The sequence below is a fragment of the Leishmania mexicana genome, chromosome 26 (assembly GCF_000234665.1).
Source record: "Leishmania mexicana MHOM/GT/2001/U1103 complete genome, chromosome 26".
Lineage (NCBI taxonomy): Eukaryota > Euglenozoa > Kinetoplastea > Trypanosomatida > Trypanosomatidae > Leishmania > Leishmania mexicana.
The window spans coordinates 495,850-516,098 of record NC_018330.1 but is presented as its reverse complement, the minus strand read 5'-3'; the positions used below and the strand labels follow the sequence as shown (position 1 = coordinate 516,098).

At 59.0% G+C, this 20,249-nt stretch overlaps 5 protein-coding genes across 5 annotated transcripts; all 5 read right to left on the bottom strand.

Annotated features, from left to right (window-relative positions):
• Window positions 1-111: 111 nt before the first annotated feature.
• Window positions 112-273, bottom strand: LMXM_26_1500 (hypothetical protein, unknown function; the record flags this gene model as incomplete). Its single annotated transcript, XM_003876402.1, has 1 exon — window positions 112-273. One exon carries the CDS (start codon window positions 271-273, stop codon window positions 112-114), a length of 162 nt encoding a protein of 53 aa, XP_003876451.1.
• Window positions 274-5,163: 4,890 nt separating this feature from the next.
• LMXM_26_1490 (hypothetical protein, unknown function) lies at window positions 5,164-7,122 on the bottom strand (the record flags this gene model as incomplete). Its single annotated transcript, XM_003876401.1, has 1 exon — window positions 5,164-7,122. One exon carries the CDS (start codon window positions 7,120-7,122, stop codon window positions 5,164-5,166), a length of 1,959 nt encoding a protein of 652 aa, XP_003876450.1.
• A 1,683-nt stretch (window positions 7,123-8,805) lies between these two features.
• LMXM_26_1480 (conserved hypothetical protein) lies at window positions 8,806-11,826 on the bottom strand (the record flags this gene model as incomplete). The annotated part of the gene is made up of 1 exon (XM_003876400.1): window positions 8,806-11,826. One exon carries the CDS (start codon window positions 11,824-11,826, stop codon window positions 8,806-8,808), a length of 3,021 nt encoding a protein of 1,006 aa, XP_003876449.1.
• An 898-nt stretch (window positions 11,827-12,724) lies between these two features.
• LMXM_26_1470 (farnesyltransferase beta subunit) lies at window positions 12,725-14,863 on the bottom strand (the record flags this gene model as incomplete). The annotated part of the gene is made up of 1 exon (XM_003876399.1): window positions 12,725-14,863. One exon carries the CDS (start codon window positions 14,861-14,863, stop codon window positions 12,725-12,727), a length of 2,139 nt encoding a protein of 712 aa, XP_003876448.1.
• A 1,933-nt stretch (window positions 14,864-16,796) lies between these two features.
• LMXM_26_1460 (hypothetical protein, unknown function) lies at window positions 16,797-17,798 on the bottom strand (the record flags this gene model as incomplete). Its single annotated transcript, XM_003876398.1, has 1 exon — window positions 16,797-17,798. The coding sequence occupies one exon, from the start codon at window positions 17,796-17,798 to the stop codon at window positions 16,797-16,799; it is 1,002 nt and encodes a 333-aa protein (XP_003876447.1).
• Window positions 17,799-20,249: the final 2,451 nt, after the last annotated feature.

The following is a 20,249-nucleotide window of genomic DNA, read 5'->3' as shown; positions in this document are numbered from 1 at the left end:
GCAGAGACAGAAACAGGCGAGAAAAGGCTGCGTGGGCGCATGTGGATGCGCACAGACATGCCGGTTCGCGCAATACTTGTTTCTTCCATGCTTGAACGCACACATCCCTTCTCAGTAGAGCTCTTGGTCCTCGTCGGGATCCGCGATCATCGATTTCGGGTTCTTTGGCGGCTTCAACAGTGCCTTGGTCGGCACCCGGTTCACCTTCTCCTGGCGGAACGGGCGTTCATCGAGGTCTTCGTGGACGCCGTCGAGGTCTTCGGCCCCCAACATGCGTGTCTGACGCCTTTGCGCACGGTCAGTGCTCATGCCTGAACGAGCTGGGATAGGGTTGTTGAAGCCGCGGCGCTCAGGTGACTGCCGCTCTTTCACGGAGTTGGAGGCGCGAGGACCCCCGATGACATCATCAGAGCTCATATTGAGGCTGCGCAGCGCATCGCGGTCCGAGGTACAGGTCTGATTACGAGTCGCCGGGACGACGACGCCCTTCTTGTCGGTGCGCTTGCTCGGTTTGCTTCCCATTCTCTCTCTTGTGTTTTAGGTGCGTTCCGCTTCTTCGGCCACTCAACACACCGACCAAGGTGACGCCTGTGCGCTCCCCAAGCGTCCTTCTTGAAGAATGGAATCCCTTGACGCAACACGCGATGAGGTGGAAAAGACGTGCTGTGTCCGCGTGTGCGAATACGTGCCTCTCTGCCTCTCCGACCTTCTCTCCTGTACTTGCGTTGATGTTTCTCTGACCGAGGCGACGTGGCAAACGGCGCAGGGCAATGAGGAAAGGAATAGAGCGAAGAATTAGAGGAAAGAAAAAGGAAAGAAAGATAACCACAACGCGAAGAAGCGCTCAAGAGAAGCGGATAGGGGTGGGTGGGTGGGTGGTGGTGGTGGGGGAAGGGAGGCGGCGGCGGCAGCGGCAGCGGCCGTAAAACGCACAGCAGCAACAAGGCAGCTAGCAAAGAAATATATAGGTAGATAAAAGGGTCTCTCCACACACGTGCCTTAGTCCTTCAATGCACGCCCGCATGCACAGGAAGACGAAAAAAAAAGATAAAAGCAGCACCTATCACCGAATACCCACACAGAAAGATGGAGAGGCGTGATGATGGTCAAGTACAGGTACACACAATGGATCACGCAAGGAGGCAACGAAGGGGAGGGAAGGAAGGAGGGGGGGGGGGAGATGAGAGCAGGTGATGAGGAACAGGTGCCGTGTCGCTGAATCGGGTTGAACCACTCTTCACAACACGTACACGTCTGTTCTTCGCTTTTTTGTTTCTTCCTGCGTGTGCCGATGGCTGGGTGCGATCCTATGGCACTTCTTCGGTGACGCACACACACACGCACAGGTTCTTCCTTCCGCCACTGCCAGTAAAACATGAGAAGCCCGCAGAAAAGGCAACACTGGGCAGAGCGAGGGGTGGAGACGAACAAACCGATGGCGGCACGTGTGATGATGGGTGTGGTGATGAATGAGAGAAGATACACACACACACGCACGCACACGCACACACAAAAGACTCAGGGGCAGTCGCTTCACGTGCTCATGGGGTGTTTGATGCGCACGTTGCAAGAGGAGGAGGGAGGGAATCAGTCGAAAATGATAATGGTAAAAGAAAAAATAGGGAGGAGACAGAGAGGGTGGTGCACACAGGGAAGATGAGACTTGTGACACTAAGCTCCAGAGTTGTCGTAGGTGTCGCAAGGGTGTATCGGTACGTGCATGGACCGTAGGTGTGGGGAAGAGGAGGGAGGGAGGGAGGTCAGTCGAGGAAATCAGGAGTGCATGCGCCCTGCCTTCGCACAGGGGAGAGAAAATACGCAGGGCGCGCGTGTACACGGCATGTGGGAGCAGTGCATGACGCGTCGGAGAGTTTCATGAGCGCGTACCCTTCGCCACTGCACACTTCGCATATGGTGACAGTGAGGAGGCCAAGTGTGAAGAGGGTGGCGAGGGGGGAGGGGGAAGGGAGGTGCGAGACCTATTTGCTCTCCCTTGCCTGTGCCACGGCGCCGTGTGCGGGGTGTGCCGCTCCATGTGATCCCGCACACCTATGTTCGGCGTGACTGCGTGTATGCGTGGTTTGGGTCATCCGATGGATTCTTTTCTTTTTTCTTTCCTTCGTTCTTTCCGACTTCCTCAACTCTGAAAAACACACACACACACATGCACACCACATGTATAGAGGCATAAATACACCATTGGCTCATACAGGGGTGTACGGGGAGGGGGGGGGGGAGGTTGAATAAGGATGAAAACCAAGGCAATGCAGAGAAGCGGACAAAAAAAAGTGAACCATCAGAGAGAGGGGGGAGAGATGGAGATGGAGATTGGGGGGGGGGCTGGGCAGATGTGTGCGGGTGTGGGGGAGAGGCGGAGTGGTGGTGGTGGTGGGGGATCATGGTAGTGGACAACGCTCGGATGAGTAGAGTGGAATGGGACAGCTTGTTGAGGGAGCATCCTGGAAGATAAACAGGGGGAGGACGCTAATAAGGGAAAGAAAACGGAACACGAAAAAAAAGGCGGAGGATGCGTGCATGCATGCATGTATGTGTGTGTGTGCCTCAGTGAGCTGAGCGAGGGAGAGAGAGCGTGTGTGTTCGATATGAGCCATCGAACACCAATAGAAAAGGGTAGAATGATGGGCAGGAAAAAAAAACAAATAACTAAAAGACGAGAGCGACGCCAACAAGAGAGTGAGCGAGTGAGTGGGTGGTGGTGGTGGTAAAAGGACTTGGAAGAGCAAGACGAAGGGGAAGAGAGAGAGGTTGCGGGAGAGGTGGGCGGGATGGGAAGCCGCGTGCACCACTCACTTCTCTCTCGCCGTCGTCCTGTGCTAACCTCATTACAAATATCGTTCTGTCGTGTCTCTGCACGTCAACACGCCCAGCCGATATCACGCGGACCTTCAACTGCGCACACTGATACACTTGTGAGCAACAGAAGGTAAAGGGCGCTTGCACACAGGAAGGGAAAAGGTAAAAGGAAGAAAACGAGCACCAACGATTTCGTACATATGGGGCCTCGAGGGAGAACGTCCGCGGTGCACAATACGGGGAGAGCACATATACCGATACACAGCGGACTGGGTGGCAGTGCTCAAGGAAGTGGATTACAGTGAAAGGTGTTCCTCGGGTTCCGATCTGGCTTTTATAGTGCCGCTGTTGCCGCTTATGCTACCAAGGCGACCACTGCCGACCCCACGAGAACATTTTGGCTCCGCTACAACTCCTTGTTCTGCTCGCGCTGCTGCTCCTCTGCCTTCCTCTCACGCTCCTCCTTTTTTCGTTTCTCGGCTTCACGTTGCACATGGATACGCTGCAGTTGCTCACGGACGCCCGATGAAACACCTCCGTTCGGAAGTTTGCACACGCGCTGCTCCGCAATCTTTAAACCTCCAACGTCTTCTGTCGGAACCATACGCGGGCGGTTGCGCCAGATCTCGTCGCTCTCGGCCCTCATGCGCTCGAGGTCACTGAGCGTCATCGGCTTTCGCTCACCCACCGCCTGCTGGTCCTCCTGTCCACTTGGCGGCATTTGGTGACCGGCGACGGTTCTGGGTGAGGCTCGCACGCCAAGGGCGTCGGCGGACGCGCCGTAGAGAAGGGCTAAGAGGACGACGACGACGAGGGCGGACAGGAGACGAGCCAAAGACGCCGCTCGCGAAGCTAGCCTTGTTTTGTGCATGCAAGCTTGTACGTGCCGGCAACCCCTTGTGCAGGTGCCCGGTGGAATTTCGGACGGGGTGGGGAAGGGGGGGGGGTCGTTCAGAGAAGTACGGTGTGATGAGAGGGAGGGGACACAGAGGCGCGCGTCAAAGCCAAAGGCAGCAAGGTGAAAAGAAGAAGTGCACGCTCTCTGATGAGGTGAGTGCGCAAGGGTGACAGAGAGGCAACGCACGTAGACGTGGGAGCAGTTGAACCGATGGGACGACGCCGTGAAGTGGTTCGCAGAAAGCGAGAGAGTGTGTGTGATATCTGTGATGCACTGGACTCCTGACGTTACGGACAGTAGGATGCGCGGAGGAGGTGAATTGGGCAACGCGTATGTGCGTGTGTGTGGTCAGGAAAAGCGGTTACGAGTAAGTGACATCATCAGCGTTGAAGGGGGGACGAGAGGGGTTAGAAGATGCCAAAGACATAGTGAGGTGCACGCCGTCGATGTCTCGGCGCCAGCGTGTTCGTTCGTCGGTCATCACATACACACACACAAGTACATAGACATACACATTCTTGGATTACTTAGAGGAGAGTGCGGGCGGTGACACCACCTTCTCTCGCCCTCCCGGAACACATCACCCGTAGCTTCCTCGCCACTGGCATCCCCCTTCAGTAACACACACCCACACGCCGATGCCTTTCGGCACCATCTTAATCATGGGACGGCGGTTACCCGCCTTTTTCTTGAAAAAAAAGCATTGGTTCGCAGGGTCCATCACAGGTGCCGCGCATTTGTTCTACCTCCTCGGTGACGTTAAACTGAAGAGGGATCGATAGGAGCGGCTCCGCGCGCAGCAGCCAAGATGGATGTGCAACGCGCCTGAGCAGGTTAATCACGGTCACGTCGGGAAGAGCGGCAGTGTGTGTGTGCGTGTGTACTTTGTTGGCCCCCTCCCCCTCCTCCTCCTCCCTCTTGGTGCACCTGCGCCCGCTGTGCTCTCATTCCGTTTGCTTTCCGCCCAGTTCGCTCTCTCACTCGCCCGGACCTCATCGTGAGGCGAGCAGCACCCGTGTCGTGCGACACGGCTGACGAGGCACACGCACAGAAGGAAGACACAAACAGCCAAGACAACCACGGAATAACAGCACAGCATAGTACCCATAAAAGTACCAAGAGCCGTCACGAATTGGTGGTGGTGGACGTGGCAAACAACAGTGTAACAAGCACAGTATATACACATATGTGTGTGCGAGGGAGTGTGAGAGGGAGAAAGCGGAGGACACCGTGGACAACAATGCACGCCTGCCTGTTCGTGTGTGACGCAAGAGACAACGTAGAGGCGACGACGGCCAAGGGGGAGGGGGGGGGCAAACAATCAACCACCACCCATCTCCTCCTCCCCTCTTGCCGCATGTGGGTCTCCTCGCCGTCACCTCCCTTGCACTCCCTAACCCTTGCAGTGCCATGGACTGCTGCTGCAGCAGCTCGTGCTTTGCCCATCTTCGTCAGTCCTGCTTCAACTTCACCCCGTCCTCCTCGTGGATGTCGCGGTGCTTCAGTTGGTAGTAGTAAACTGCAGCAAGGAACACCAGCACTACCGCAAAGGCGAGTGCCAGGTTCGCTATTACCCTCAGAAGCATAAAGTGCTGACCACTGACACAGGGGACCTCCGCGCACTGCCACGCTGCCATACGCCGCTTCAGCCACGGATAGTAGCCAGGGTCGCTGTACACGTTGAATTGGGGTAAATGAGTCGCGTCGTAGAGGTCGATTGCCTTCACCGCATCGTCTTCCTTCGCTTCCTCCTCCAACGGCTCCACCGCGTAGGACGGCAAACTCTCCAACGTGCGCTCCAACGTGATGAGGGGTGCGCCAGCCCGCTGCACACTGTGGAGTGTGACGAGCACTCTTGTCCGCGCAAGCACCTCCTCGCGTGAGCCTGCTACTACATTGGTGTGCCGCGCCGCCGCCACTCGGTCCCCAATCACCTGCACCGTTCCGAACTGCCGCTCCATCGTCGTATTGCGTGTCAGGAAGAGGTGCCGCTGAGTCCGGCCATTGCCCTTTGCGTCGTCTTCCATCCGCGAGGTCGTGAGCCAGTGCGCCAGCCATCCCACCAAGGGTGCCTCGCGCACGGTGTGAGTAAGGCCGCTGCTCGTCACCTCCACGAGGGTCGACCGCCGCAGCGGCAGCAGCTTCGACCCCGGCAGGGTCGGCGACTCTCTCGGGAAGCTGCCAGTGAGGGTCGCCGTCGGACTTTCAACCCGAGTGCCCTCCTTTGATGACCGCTGCATCACGCCGAGCTCGCCAACTTCTGCGTGCCCAGACAGAAAAACAAAGCGCTCGACTTTGTACTTCTTCAGCAGGAGGAGCAGACGACTGCGGGAGGCGGGGTAGAGGTCCCAGCCCTCAAAGGGTTTGTTGTCGTTCAGCAGAATCTGCCACGGTGATGCGATGAGAGTGACCGCGCAGTGCGCACGACCCGCTGCATCACCGGGGCTGCGCGCAGTCGGCGCCAGGTACGTGGCGAATGTGCGCTCCAGCCATGCCCACTGCCGTCGTCCAAGTAGGTCGGCCTCCATCACCCGTGCGCGCACGTCGCGGATCTCAGCTAGCTTAGCGTCCAGCGCGGCAGCCTTACTACCGCGGGGGCGCAGGTCAGCCTCCTCACTGCTACGCAGGAGTGCATCTATCAGGTTCGGCGGCGCCGTCCGCTGCGTCCGCACGTCGAGAGTTATTATGCAGACGCTGTGCACAAAGTGTGCCGCGAGCGGCGCGTCTGTGGGGGCAGGGATGCCAGTGAAGGAGTACAGCGCCCCGGGGGTGCCATCACCAGTGGCGTCCTTTACGGCGAGCGGGTACCCCTTCCAAATGTATGTCAGGTACAACCGTCGAATGACCTCTGACTGAGTGTAACTGCCGTCCGCGCCGCGCCGGCCGAGGTCGCGGTCGTCCCAGATGCCGCTCACACGCCCGTCCTTGCCAACGACCTCCTCGACAAATGCGCGGTAGTACGGATTTTCAGTGAGGAGCTTGTACTCCTGCTCGACGCCGTGTGAGGGGCGCGCGAGGCTCAGGGCCACGCCGGCCTCATCGACGTCTGCGTAGACAGCGTTGCCGAGCCATAGGAGGAGGTCTGTGTGGGGCTTGCTGTTAGTGCCGCCGGCCCTCTCGCATTGCGCAGCGATCGTGGAGGCGATACTCGTCATCCAGAAGGACTGATCATGGCTCTGGCGATTGCAGCTGGCAAAGGTCACGTGCGTGAGAAGCTCCGTTGCCTGGCTCCTCGCCTTCGACTCCAGCGAAGCTCCCATTTCCGCTGCTGCGAAGGATGATGCCGTCACGAGACACAGCCCGCCGAAAAGGAACAGGACCGATGCAAGAAATACACGCAGCTTGTGCAGCTGCTCCGGCGGAGCGCCGCAGCGGAGCACCACCACACGTGACGCTACAGAAAGCCACATTGATGTTCAACGACAAAGATCCTCTTCTCTGGGAGCGCCGATGCGGCGGTCTGCGAGGCGAGCGAGGGAGACAAGCTAGACGTCTGTTATACAGCAGCTGCACCACCCGCGAGGGCGCATAAAACGCCACGAAGTGAAGGAGGCGGAGGGCCCCCAGAGAGACGGATGGAGGCAAGAAGAAAAAAAGGAGAAGGGCATGCGTGTGTCTGTGCATTGCGGTAGTGCGCCAGGGCAAACAAAACAAAAGCCGCCGCCGCCGCAGAGGGTCCTCCCTGCTGCCACTGCTGCTGCCGGTGCTGCTGCTGCTTTCTCACACTCGCTTACCCGGAGATGGGAGCCGGCACGTACGAAAGACAGCCCTCATCGACGAGAGGGCGGACGCGCATCTCTCAGTTCGTGGTGTCGCAGGGGCCAGCGCCCATCCTGTGGGTGGGAGGGGGAAGCCCACCAGCCCCCACCCCACCCCTCACTTCCTCGTGCCATCCAGTGTCGAACCACTCCTGGTGGTGACACGGCCAGGGCACCTACGGTGTGGAGAGGTCAGTGCGATGCGTTGGCACGGATGCCGGCGGTCAATCCCTGGACGGCGTAGCGTCGGTGCGGCCCGCAGCCGTGACCATGCCTGTGCCATCCATGCGATGGGTGAGGTGCCAGCGTGGTTCCAACGCGCCTCACCCGGACCCCACACTGCCTACTGCTGGGGAGGCTGAGTCGACCCGCGGAGTGGGTGGGCGGGTAGAGTTTTGGGTCAGGGGCCGTCCACAGATGGCTGGGCCGGCGCACTGCTGTGATGCGTGTCAACGGCTGCGTTGCACCACGCGATGGGGTGCCTGTGACAGACCCGGTAGAGTGGAGCCTAGCGCACGTTATACCGCGCGGGAACGGACACGTGGAAACGAAAAAAACGGGAAAAACGACAGCACCACTAGTCACTTGAACGCGAGAGAGAGGGGCGGGACAGCCATCCGCGCAGCCTGAACGCCGGCCTACACACACGTGGCGACATCACAACAGTTGAAGGACGGCAGCCACTTCATTGCGCGACCCCCAGAACAACATCAACACCAACAACGATGTGGCTCTCTGCCGATTGCCTACTTCCGTTGGGTGCGCGCCAGCCCCCAGCAGTCACACACGACTTCATCGATGTGTTTTTCTGTGTTGCCGTCATTTTGAGCGCGTCCCTCGGGCAACCATTCGACTTTCCGCCCACGCAGTCATGCGGCATAGGGTCGCACACAGCAATAGACGATGTATCGTGTGCGTCGAAGGCAAGCATGAAGGTACGCCGTCGTCCCTCTCCTCCCTCTCCCGCGACGCACTCAACACACGCAAGGAGAGGACAAGCACCAGCAGAAACAGTCGGCAAAAGGCCTCGAGTGCAGGTGACACGTATACACACGCAACGACAACGACTCAAACAAGGATGAGAGCACGCAAAGAGTTCTCCCTCCCCCGCTCTCACTCACTCACTCTCTCTCACACACACACACACACACACATTGTCTCCCGACAAAGACGGCCAGCCAGCCAACATGCCTGGAGTGTGCTGCCTGTGCTGCACAAAATCACAACTAAACACGCATACATAAACATACCTGTAGGCGCATCTCTCTCCCTCCCTTCCTCCATCCCTTCTACACACGTCGGTGCCTCTCTGTTGACGAGATGCTGTCCCAATTTCTACTGCTGCTCCACGGCATCGCCAGCTGCGCTGCCATCCACTGTTTTCATGCGGATGGCGTTGCCCACTACGAAGACCGCACACATGGAGGCAGGTGGCAGCGCTTGCACGGCCCGCAGCACCCGCTCAACCGTCTCGAGAGACTCCTCGTTGACAGCGGAGAGGATGTTGCGTACGTAGTCAAGATCGGTTGTCAGTTGCTCCAGCGCTGCGGTGTAGCGACGCTGCACCGCCTCACACGCGCTTGACGTCGCCTGCTGTGTCTGGTGCTCCTGCTGTTGCTGCTGCGACGGCGGCACGGACGCAAACGGCCCTATCTGCAGCTGCAACACCTTTTCCTTCACAAAGGTGCTCACCACATCGCTCACTACCGTCCCGAGCCACTCCTCCGCCTGCTCCTCGATCAACGCACGCACTCCATCTTCGGCATCTGCGTCGCTAGCGCCACTGCCAGTGCTGCCAGTCCCTTGCGCGTTTCGGCGGCACTCTGCCACGGCACTGGAGCCAAGAGTCTCCAGCGTCAGAGGCAGCTCCATGAGCATCTCTCCCATGTTGCGCACAGCGCTGCTTGGGGCGGCTTGTCCTTGCGTGTAGGTGCCCAAGGGTTTCGATGCGCCTGCTACGACAGGGGTGGAGCTAGAGGAGCCGTCGGCTGAGGCTACCGTGTCGCCCCAGTACGGCAGAGACGTGTACGCTGCGACCGTGGCGAGGATCGGCCGCGTGATGCTGTTCAGGATGCTCTTCTCGATGGACTCCTGAGCCTCCTCCACCTCATCCTTCAGCGGGGCCCACAAACGCGTCTGCAGGTCAGTGCAGAGCACTGCAGCACTCGTCGGGTAGCGCTCGCGTACCGTGCCCGTCGATAGCCAGTCCTCCACGCTCTGCTGCGCTCTCATCACAAGCGGACGCATGCGGCGCTTGTAGATGTACAAATACTGCAGCAGCGTGTGCTGCGACGTGCTGGGCGTCGGCTGCAGCTGCGCGAGCATCTTCGCCAGCGACGCGTGCCAGGCAGCCGTGCATCGCGTTGTAATCTTCTCCGGCGCGTGGACGAGCACCTCCTCGATCGCATGAGTGAGCACGCTCGTCAGGCTGTCCTCGTCGAGCTCGTCAGCGGTGGCAGGGCTAGCGACAGCTGAGAGAACCCTCGATAGCGGCTGCTTGCAGAACGCTGCAACCGGTGCGCAGACACGCGCTGCGTACCGGTCCAGCACACGCTCCTCGTGGAAAAGCCCAGCGAAGAGGCCGAGGGCACGGTGCGTCACCTCGCGCGCGAGTTTCTCCAACGGGTCCTTCGCCGTCACTAGCGGCGTCGCAAAACCCGTGCTGCTCGAGGCCTGCTCCCCTGCCGTCCCTTGTAGTTCCGCCATCTTCACGGACGTCGCGGAGATCTTGATCAATTGAATGGCCGAGAGGCACGCCACAAAATCGGCGTTGGTCGTGTCGGGCCGCTCGGTCAGCAGTGGCTGCAACGTCGATTGCACCGGCTCGTAGAGCTTATGGAGGATGATGGATATAACATCCAGAGCCTGCACAGCGCGGGGATCGTCCTCGACAGCGATATGGCCGCCTCCGCTTGTCCCCTCTGCGGGTATTGATGCGGCCGACGCTGAGGAGGGGGTAGAGGGCTCAGGGGGCTTGCTGCGCGTCGTCGTTGCTGCTTCTTGGGCAGCTCCGCGGCCCCCTGCACCCCCTGACTTGGACGGAGACGTCGCCTGGGCCTCCTCCAGCGTGCGTCGTACAAGGCTGGACAGAAACGTAAGCTCACGCGACACGAAGGCGTTGTCGTCCGGGATGATCTCGCGGCGAAGCAGCTCCGCCACCGCCGCCGCGGCCACGTTGCTCCTGTGCACGCCAGCACCTCCACTGCTCACACACGCACGCAGCTTCTCCTGCTGCATCGCCGCCATCTGCGTCGCCGCCTGCTCCCCGTAGCGCGTCAACACAGCATCGGCACGCCCTATGCTGTAAAGGGTTGTCATGAGGCGAGTAGCACGCTCGAGCTGATGAGCCAGAAGGCATGCCACACACTCCTCCTCGAGCGCGTGCTCAATATACTGCTCGAACTGCTCAAGCTGGGCCTTGTACTGCTCGCCAAAGGTGTCATCGACAGCTGTGATTTCCTTCAGGTCTTCACGAGCTTGGCGGATAATGCCGGCGACCTCGTCCAAGTCGTGATGCCGAGTCGCCGCCTTGCCCGGCGACGCGGAGCCATTCACGGAGTTGCCATCAGTGATCGGGCCGGCGCAGCTGTCCGTTCCCCTTTCTAGGCCTTTGAGAACTTCGCTGCCGTTGCCGCTTCCTGTTTTGTTATTCGTCGACTCGCGGTGCTCGACAAGGTACTGCAGGTTACGGATGCTCTCCTTCACCCGTGCCGCCTTCTCCAGGTATCGCTTGCACTTCTGCAGCGTTGACTCCGAGGCCGTGCGCAGCTGCAGCTCCGTCACATAGGCTTCGGAGCCACCGACTATGGCGGGGTGGACGATGCTCTCAATGCGCTGTAGCTGCTCTGTCAGCTCTGCAGCCTCTGTCGCCATGCGCGTCAGCTCCATCGTGGTTCGCGGCAGCCGCAGAAGGGTGGAGGAGATGAGATCCTCAATGCCGGCACTGAGCTCCTGACTGTGCGTCTGCACGCGGGCATGCAAGAGCTGCACTAGCTGCTCTTCCAGGTGCAGAGGCTTACGAGTACATGTCGTCGTCGCAGACGCGAAGGGGGCAGTTGAAACCGGGAAGGGCACTGGCGATGCCGCGGTGGACCCGGCGGGCGGCACCTCTTTCGCAGCCTCCACCAGGCGCGAGAGCGCCGTGTTCAGCCACCGCTTCACATCAAGGTCATCGCGACTGAGCTGGCGGATGTCGTCCGCGATGACAGCGTTGACGCGGGCCATGCAGTCGCTAGAGAGAGCAGTGGACGAAGCGTGGGCAACAGTCGCCACGGAGGGCATCGACAGCTGCGGGTTGCTGGGCACTGCCACGCTCGCAGGCGTAGCAGCGAGTGAGGGCGAGGGCGCTTCCTCCATCACTGCTCGGGGCGGAATGGCGGCTTCCACTGCCTATTCGATCGTCGTGCAAAACACTTCTTCTTCAGGAAGCTAAAGTGTGTAGGCGAGAGAGAGAAGCTGCTGTGCAGGTATTACTTAGAACACAGCTCAATCCTCCTCGTCTTGTCTGGGTGGCAGCGTACTCACAGATCTCTTCGCGCCTCTGCTGCCGGTGCTGCTTCGTGGGCCCCGCGTCTTTGGTGATCTTCCCCTGCCTAAGTGTGTGTGGTTCTCTCTGCTGTGGTGGCCAGCGCGCATGTGTGGAGCGGTGAGGAGATGCTCCACCTCAGGTCCGATGATGGCGCGCAGAGCGTGTGGCGCAGGGGGGGAGGGGAGAGGGAGGTTGCACCACACACATGGACACGCACAGGTTTGCATACCTAAGCGCACCCTGAAATAAGGGGAAGAGAGGAAGGGGGTGGGGATGGGGGGGGGGGAGGAGGGGAGCAGGCGCAGGTGGGTTGATCGATCACGGTGAAGCGGACGTGGAACGGTGCAGTGTGTTCATGACGACCAACGCTAATCACACCCACACCGCCTCTACGCATCCTTCCTCTGCACTTCACGCCGCCAGAGGGTGCAGCTATTTCCTTTTGCTGTTTTAGGGCTCATCGGGCACGTCAGCAATGCGCGCGCACGCAAGGCCCACTTGCATTCCTTTTCGCGCGTGTCTCTCTTTTCCGCCGCCTCCCTCCACACCCTACCCCATCCCCACCGCTGCGGAGTGGGGCGTGGAGGGAGGCGGCGGAACGCAAGCAACACCCTAAAAGAAAAACCTGCTCTTGTGCACACGCGCCCCCCTTCCAACATATGCACGGACACACACACACATCCACACGCATCGCAGCGCAACATTGAACGCTGTCTCTCAAGCCCGTTACACAAAGGCTTTCACGCTCCATGTACGCAGGGCAGAGAGCACGCGCGATTGATGTATGTTAAAGATCGGGTTCGTTGTCCGAAGAAGCATCGACTCCGCAGCCGCAGAGGTGCTTGGTAAGCTCAACACTACGCCACAGCTACCTTCTTCGTTGCCGCTTGTGTTGCCACTCTCGCGCCCTGGGAGGTACGAGCGGGCAAAGGCGCGTTCAAGGTAGGTGGACGGGTAGGCTGCATTAGCGGCGGTGGCATGAGTCCGGTACTGCAAGTTCTGCGCTGCACTCAACCCCGAGAGCGAGTAGCAGGTGTGGTACCCGTCGTGCGCTGTTCGAGGCTTGTCCATCAAGCCACCAATCTCGGAATCCTGGCAACAGCGCAGGACGTAGTCCTGCAATTTGCGCTGGTTAAAGTAGAAGTCGCCGACATCGGCGTAGAGGAACGCTTGGCGCGCTCGCCACGCCTCCAGACTGCCCTGCACGTCTCCCGCAGCCGCGTCGCCGTTGCCGTCACAGCCGCGCGCCGCAGCGAGGTGGCTTTCCAGTAGACCCTCGTACAAGGCTGCGACGGCGGCTCTTTTTCCTTCTGCCGACCGCAACACCGCATCATCGACACCGAGAAACTGATCCACCACATCCAGCTGCGTAAGGTGCTCACTCTCGGCACGGTCCCAGGCGTCATTGGAGCTGGCGTGAATCATTTCTGCGTCGAGGAGCTGCGCGTGGTCCAGCAGCACCACCTCCCGGGCCCGAAGACAACGAGCGGGCGAGGCGGAATCGACATCCTCCCTACCACCCTTCTCGCCAGCTCCTGTAGCGTCTCCGTTGCCTGCATGTGTCAGAGGCACTTCTGCGAAGCATTTTGTGTATGCCTCGACTGTGCGCAGCAGCACGTGCGATGCGCCGATCCAGTGCGAGTAGCACGAGTCGACCAGCTTGTTCGTGCGACCGTTGAAGCCACCCTCACAGTTCAGTTGACGCGCGGCGAGCCAGCGGCGCAGTGACGCCTGATGCACCATGTGCGGCTGCTTCATGAGCAGCAGAGCGGCCAGGCCGCACTGGGTGTATGCCCCGTGCGCCTCCGACGCGGTGGGTGAGCATGTGAAGCCGCCTTCGTGGGTCTGACACGCGGCGACGAAGCGTGCCGTCTGCAGCGTTAGCACCAGAACGTCTCGGACGTCGTCCACAAACTCGCGGCGGCCGGCCTCGCCGTCAAAGGTTGTTGGATCATCGAGCCCGAGGAGAGTTGTTATGACTGCGGCGCAGTACGAGGCGCGAATATCCGACTCGCCTCCGCCATGTACGCGGAAGCTACCATCCTCGTTGCGCAGGGTGAGGAGCCACCGCTTGATGGCGGCGCGGGGGAGTTGCCGCAGCGGCGCCCCGTCATCATACCAGCTCAGCATTGCGAGAGCGCAGCAGGCTGCGTAGGAGGAGGCGATGTGCGGCTCTTGGTGCGTGGCGCCTCCTGCAAAACCCATCACCGGCCGTGAGGGACCTTCAGCCACCTCTGCGGCATCCTCTACTGGCGGCATCAAGGTGGCACTCGTCGCGTCGGCACTGCTCCTCAGAAGTGTCCCGGTGACGTGGGTGTCTTTTACTTCCTGGGCTTCACTGGCCGACTTGGTGGCAGCCGGGAGCCGGTTATTTACCTCCGCTTGGCATGTGTGGTCGATGCAGAGGCAGCTGTGTAGGAACGCCACAATGGCACTCGGCGGGGTACGGTGCAGCACTTCGCTCTCCATGGCACTCAGCACGTCGGCAGCTTGCAAGGCCCAGTATACGATCCACGGTCGAGACGGGTAGAGACTGGAGAAGCCCTGCGGCGTCACGCTGAGGTTTTCCATGAGAAAATGGACGTGTGCGGCACGGTGGAAGCGCGGCTCCGCATAGTTAAACGGCTCCGTCAATGTCGACACTGCTGAGCCGGAGGACGCGTTGGCACCTCCGTCATCGCTACCGCCGGCGCTACGAGTGTCCGACGACGACGCGGCGGATGAAGAGGAGGCGTCCTTGTCCTTGTCCGGGTGACGCTGCCATAGGGCGTAGATGTGAGGGTTCGTGCTGCGCAGGTACTCGAGCAGCAGCAGCTCCGTGTTGCGCTGCGCCTCTATCGTGATGGTGTCCGGTGCCAAGTTCATAATGGTCCGAGAGATGCAGGGACGAGAATGGGTGACGAAGGCTTTAGAGTGACCGTGTAGAACGTGAGCAGCCGGTATCGAGAGGGGGAGCCCAGTGACGCTGCATCCGCGCGTCTGTCACGGTCACTAAGAGACAAGAGGAGAGAGAAATCTTTGCCCGAGAGGTGAGCGTTTTTATGAAGTTATATGCGTCCCTACACTCTCTGTGACGTGTGAGGCGCACCAAAGGTTTTTCTTTTCTTGGGTGGGATGGTGGTGGGGGGCAGACCATCCAGGTGTCGGGCATGCAACAACGAAAGCACGTAGAAGAGCATCCGCAAAGGTGGCGGGAGTAGCGCGTGGAGAAGAAACGGACATGTTCGGAGAGTATTCATGCCACCGTCGCCGCCGGTGCGTGCGTGTACGTGTGTGACGCTCTCTATTTTCAGACACGAGGTCGATGAGGTAGTGGTGGGGGCCCTGCGGAGGGGAGGAGCACGGATGACGGCGGCGGCGGTTTAAAGGGTAACGGACAAGTACCTGGCCCCTCTTGCGACGTCGCACGTTGGTCGCTCGCGGTGGGGCCAGACTTCCCCACGTCGAGACCCACCCACACATGCGTTCAAGCTCGCCCGGTGTTTGAGGCGTGCAGGCGGCAGCATACGCAAACGTGAGTGCACGGCCGTTGCGGGGAGGGGGGACACTGAACAATAGAGAGAAAGAGAGACGAGTTGCGTGCTGCCAACGAAAAAAACAAACAGCAAAAACAAAAAGAACGCGAGCATGCAGGGAGCCATCCGGCGTACGACGAAGGGAGGGGGACACGTGGGGGAGGGGAGGGGAGGGGGAGTACAGACAACAGCAACAACAAAAGCACCCACACGCACACACACATACATACATACAAGTGTGTATATATATATGTACCTGTGCGTGTGTGTGTGTGCATGTGTGTGCATGCGTGTGCGCGTGTGGACAAGCAGTACTTCAGCTATAAGCAATAGGAAGGTGGAGGTGGGGTCGGGTGGGGTGGGGAGGAGGCGGCGGGAAACTCAGGCATGCAGGAGACACATCCGCCCTCCAGCTTCTGCAGATCATGATGTGCACCTACACACGTGCGCTCCACCGCGCGCGCACACACACACGCAAGCGCATGCCAGGGTATGAGCGCATAGCATGAAGCGAACACGCCCACGGCGCCTGGGGATTTGTGTGTTTGCCTGCGCGCTTCCGGTCACTGTGGCCGCCTCTTGAGTGCCCCCTCCCCCAAGACACTCTTGTTGGTCTTTTCCTCCCCCATCCCCCCGGACGCTCACCTCCGCGATGTATTTCTGTCGAGAGTGAAGCAATAACAAAAGAAGAAAGAGGGAGATCAGCGCAGGCGACGCACATGCGCGCACGGCCACACCCCACGAACAACTGTGAACACGTGCGGTAACAGGCGAATTGATCGACAGTGGCGAGGAAAGAACCAAAAAGAAAAGGGAGGGGGGGGGAGGAGGAAGGGGAAACACATGCACACACACACACACACACACACCCCACACACACACGGCTATAATGGTGTGCTGTCGCCGTGGTGCCTCCTGCCATATATATATATATATAGATATATAGATAAAGAACTGTGAAAGGTGAAGCGCACAGGAAAAGGAAGGGCCGAGGCCTGGGAGAGAGGCAGCGCTGGGGACGGCGGCAGCAAGGATACGAGAGGCGCACGGGAAAGGGAAGGAGACTTGACACGCACATGGCCGCCGCCGCTGCATTCCCCCATGCGGCGCCTTACTTTGCTTTCCTTGCCTCGCCAAGCCAGTGGGCTGTGACGTGACTGGCGAGGAGCAGGGGACGTACAAGGTTGAGAGAGAGACACACACAAACGCGCGCGCGTAGCGTTGCTTTTCTCTACCTGTCTTTCTTACAGTCCTTTCGACGCTACGCTGTCCCAATATCATGGCTACATGCCGCGCACCTCCTGCATCTCGCGGGTGTTACCATCTTCCTGGTGCAAGTAATTCCACCCGTTACTTTTGGCCTTTGACGATCTGTTGTTGGCCCGCGTCGAGTTCGCCCAGTACTGCGAGTCATGCGGCAGGTTAGAAGACCCGTTGTTTGGCATGTCGGCATACAGGTTGAGGTGCTCGTTGAGGCTCGCCAGGGCTTGCTGCTGCTGCGACTGGTGACTACGACCGTAGAGGGCGGCCAGATAGTTTGAGTGCACGGTGCGGATGGCCCGGTCCACAATGCTCTTGTTGTGGTTGATCTGGCGGCTGTCGCACAGGCAGACGCACACCGCCACTCCGATGAGGGCGAGCATAACGAGGACCATCAGGAACCCAAAGATGGCGTAGGTGACCATCGCATTGGAGGAGAAGTTGATGATGTAGCTGCTGTTATCCATGGACGAGTTGTTGTCAGGGTTATAGGTGCCGTCGAATCTTTTGACGAGTATGGTATTCAAGACCTGCAGGGAGGAGAGGTTCACTTCGGCCGGACTCAACACCTTCTCGGAGTTCCACCCGCTCAGCTGCACCTGCGCAAGCACAAAGCCGTAGTCTTCGTCGTTTTCCTTGGAGCCTTCTGGGCAAGACAGGGTTCCGTTGAGCGTAAAGAAATCGTGGGCGCACCAGTTAACCAGGGACACAGAGCTGAGGTTCTTGATGGAGGTATCGGCTTTCGAGAAGAGGTTGTAGAGGTCCCTGACGAAGGCGTTTGGACTGAAGTTACTGGGTGGGGTGTTCATCACAATGGTCAACTTGGGCCCCATAAAAAGAGAAGTGACGGCGATGTCGCTGTTCACGTACAGAGACGCGTCGTAGCCTAAAGCAGAGCACGACACAGTGAGGCACATGAGCACACCGATAATCACGTAAAAGAAAGCTGGAGACATCGCTACGGTGTGGGCGCGACATCGCGGATGACTGCCGCAGCTGGTGCTGTCGGTGGTGGTGGCAGTCATGGCGCTGCGGTTACGTGTGAGCTGTGTGTCAAGCCGTGCTCCAGAGGTGAAGAGGACGGTAGCGGAATAGCACAGAAGGTAGAATGCGCAGGGGAGCACGGGAAAGCAGACGAGATAGAGCAGAGCTAGCGGTTTACGCTGGCGTGTGGTGAAGCGGTCAGGGAGACGAAGTGAGCGAGAAGGGGAATATCAGGGAGATGTGATGGGGAGAGAGCGAGAGGGACAGATGCGGCGTGCGCTCTTGTGCTGGAGGTTGCCATCGTCGACTTCACAAAGGAGAAGCATTGCTGTGGCCAATGCGCTGGCGGTGGCAAGGGTGAAGTGTATCATGGCGCGACTTGTACGCATCTTGTGTCTTCCATGAGGCTGCAACCAAATCGGCGTTGTGCGCACTCTCTCGGAATTTTTCTTTCGCATTGCACGACGACAAGCCCGACTGGGTGCATTGGGGTGCCTCTCTGCGTGTGTGTGTGTTCATCCATTACTGTTTCGTTAGCGAGCACTCTTTTTCCGGCCTCGATGTGCGGTACATGGTGACGTCTGATCCATTCACTAGAGGAAGCGCAAAGAACACACAGACAGTGAAAAAGACGAAAAACAACGGCGGCGGCGGGTGAGGGGGAGATGCGTTCCATGCTTCTTCTTGTTACGTTGCAGTGCGTCCATGTCGCCATGAACAGCTTCAGACGCGTATACGCATACGCACAACTACAGCGCACCTGCCTCTGCTGCACTGTGGCGGAAGCCTCGTTGTCTAGGACGAGCTGTCTGCCGTCGAATAGGGCCATGCGTCTAGCAGGCTCTCCCTGTTCCTCCTCGAACCTTCCTGGGGTAAGCGCTACGTGGTCGGCGCCAGACGGAGACCCGGGTGGAGTGCATGCCTGGATTCTAGCGGACCGCAACCAAGTGTTCTGCCCAAGGACGGCAGCGTTGGCGTCTGTCACGCGGGTAGCAGGGGCTGGCCTAGGCGCGTGCCGGATGCGCTCAGGGAGGAAGTTGGTTAGCCTTGGGCCGGGGCCCTCGGAGACCCTCTGGGCACCCTTTCCTGTGCGCCATGCCTCGCCCTCAGTGGCTTCAAGCAGCGGCATCCAATAGCATGGCGTGTAGGCTCTCCATGTGGGAGGCCGGAGAGCTCGATGGCGTAACTCACGGTGTTCTCGTCATGTTTTTGGTCCCTGTGCCTCATCAGCCCACCCAGTGGGATGGAGTAGGTGTCGTACATGTCGCACGCATGCGCCGATGTGTTCATTCGTATGCACCTCTTCACGCCTTTTCCGCCCACCACTCGAGTTGTGCTCGCCTCTGGATGCCCTGTTTAGGGGTGCGATACAACTTGCCCCCCCCCCCCTCTGCCCTCCACCCGTGTGGCTGACCGCGCGTGCACATGGCGTTCTCAAATGTTTGAATCTCGGGGCTGGTCTCAACAGACCGGGAGATGGAAAAAAACGAAAGAACGAAAAAAAGTCCTAAACAACAGCAAAAACGTGTGAGCCTATGCGTGCTCCATTTCGTGCCGTCGGCAAACCACCAGCACGCCGGGCGGTGCATAACAGTAGGGCGCCTGTACGTGTGCGTACACACACACACACACACACACACATGTAATATATATATATATATATACATACGTACATGTATGGATGCATGCATAAATATATAAGCACCCGTAAAAGTTGGAGGGAGAGGTAGAAGCAGGAGAAGAGACGACAAAGTCCAGCACCACCAACGATACATGTGCGTATATAGATCTATCGATATACGTGTACAAAGATGAAGATGCTACATGAACAGCGAAGAACTTCGACTCGCAAACAGTCACAGAGACGGAGGGAAAAGAGAGGGGAGGGGGAGGGGAGGGCGCAGCTGCAGATGCGAGCGGAGAATGTGAAAAAAAAATAGTTTGAGATGGATGTGCACATAGACGCAGAGGGAGAGAGAGAGAATGGGGGGAAAAGAACACACAGACACACACACACACACACACATCCGTGAAGATACACGCCGTCGAACTTCGTTTTTTTCGCTCGAAAGAAAATGCAAAGAAACAAACATTGCCCCCCGCATCCTATCTCGCCCTAACTCCCAGCGGGGGGGGGTAGGCCAGATATACATACGTGCGCCGGCAAACCCCTTCGTCGGCCATGAAGCAGAACCAACCAACCAACCACACGCATGCCTGTGTGTATGCATAGATATCCACGGGCGAGCGGGACTGCCGCCCTCGGGACCCGTGAGGAGCGGGGCGTGCGTGTGTGAGTTGATCCGTGCCGACGCGCCTAGAAGCGGGGTGAGAAAAACAACGGCAAAGAACAAACAACAAAAGAGAAAATCATCGCCATACTTACACGCGACTACAAACGTGGAGGGGTGAGGGTGACGGACATCCCAGCAGTCTACACAGAGGATTGAAAAGAGAGAGGGATGGATGGATGGAGAGTGTTTGTTTGTGCG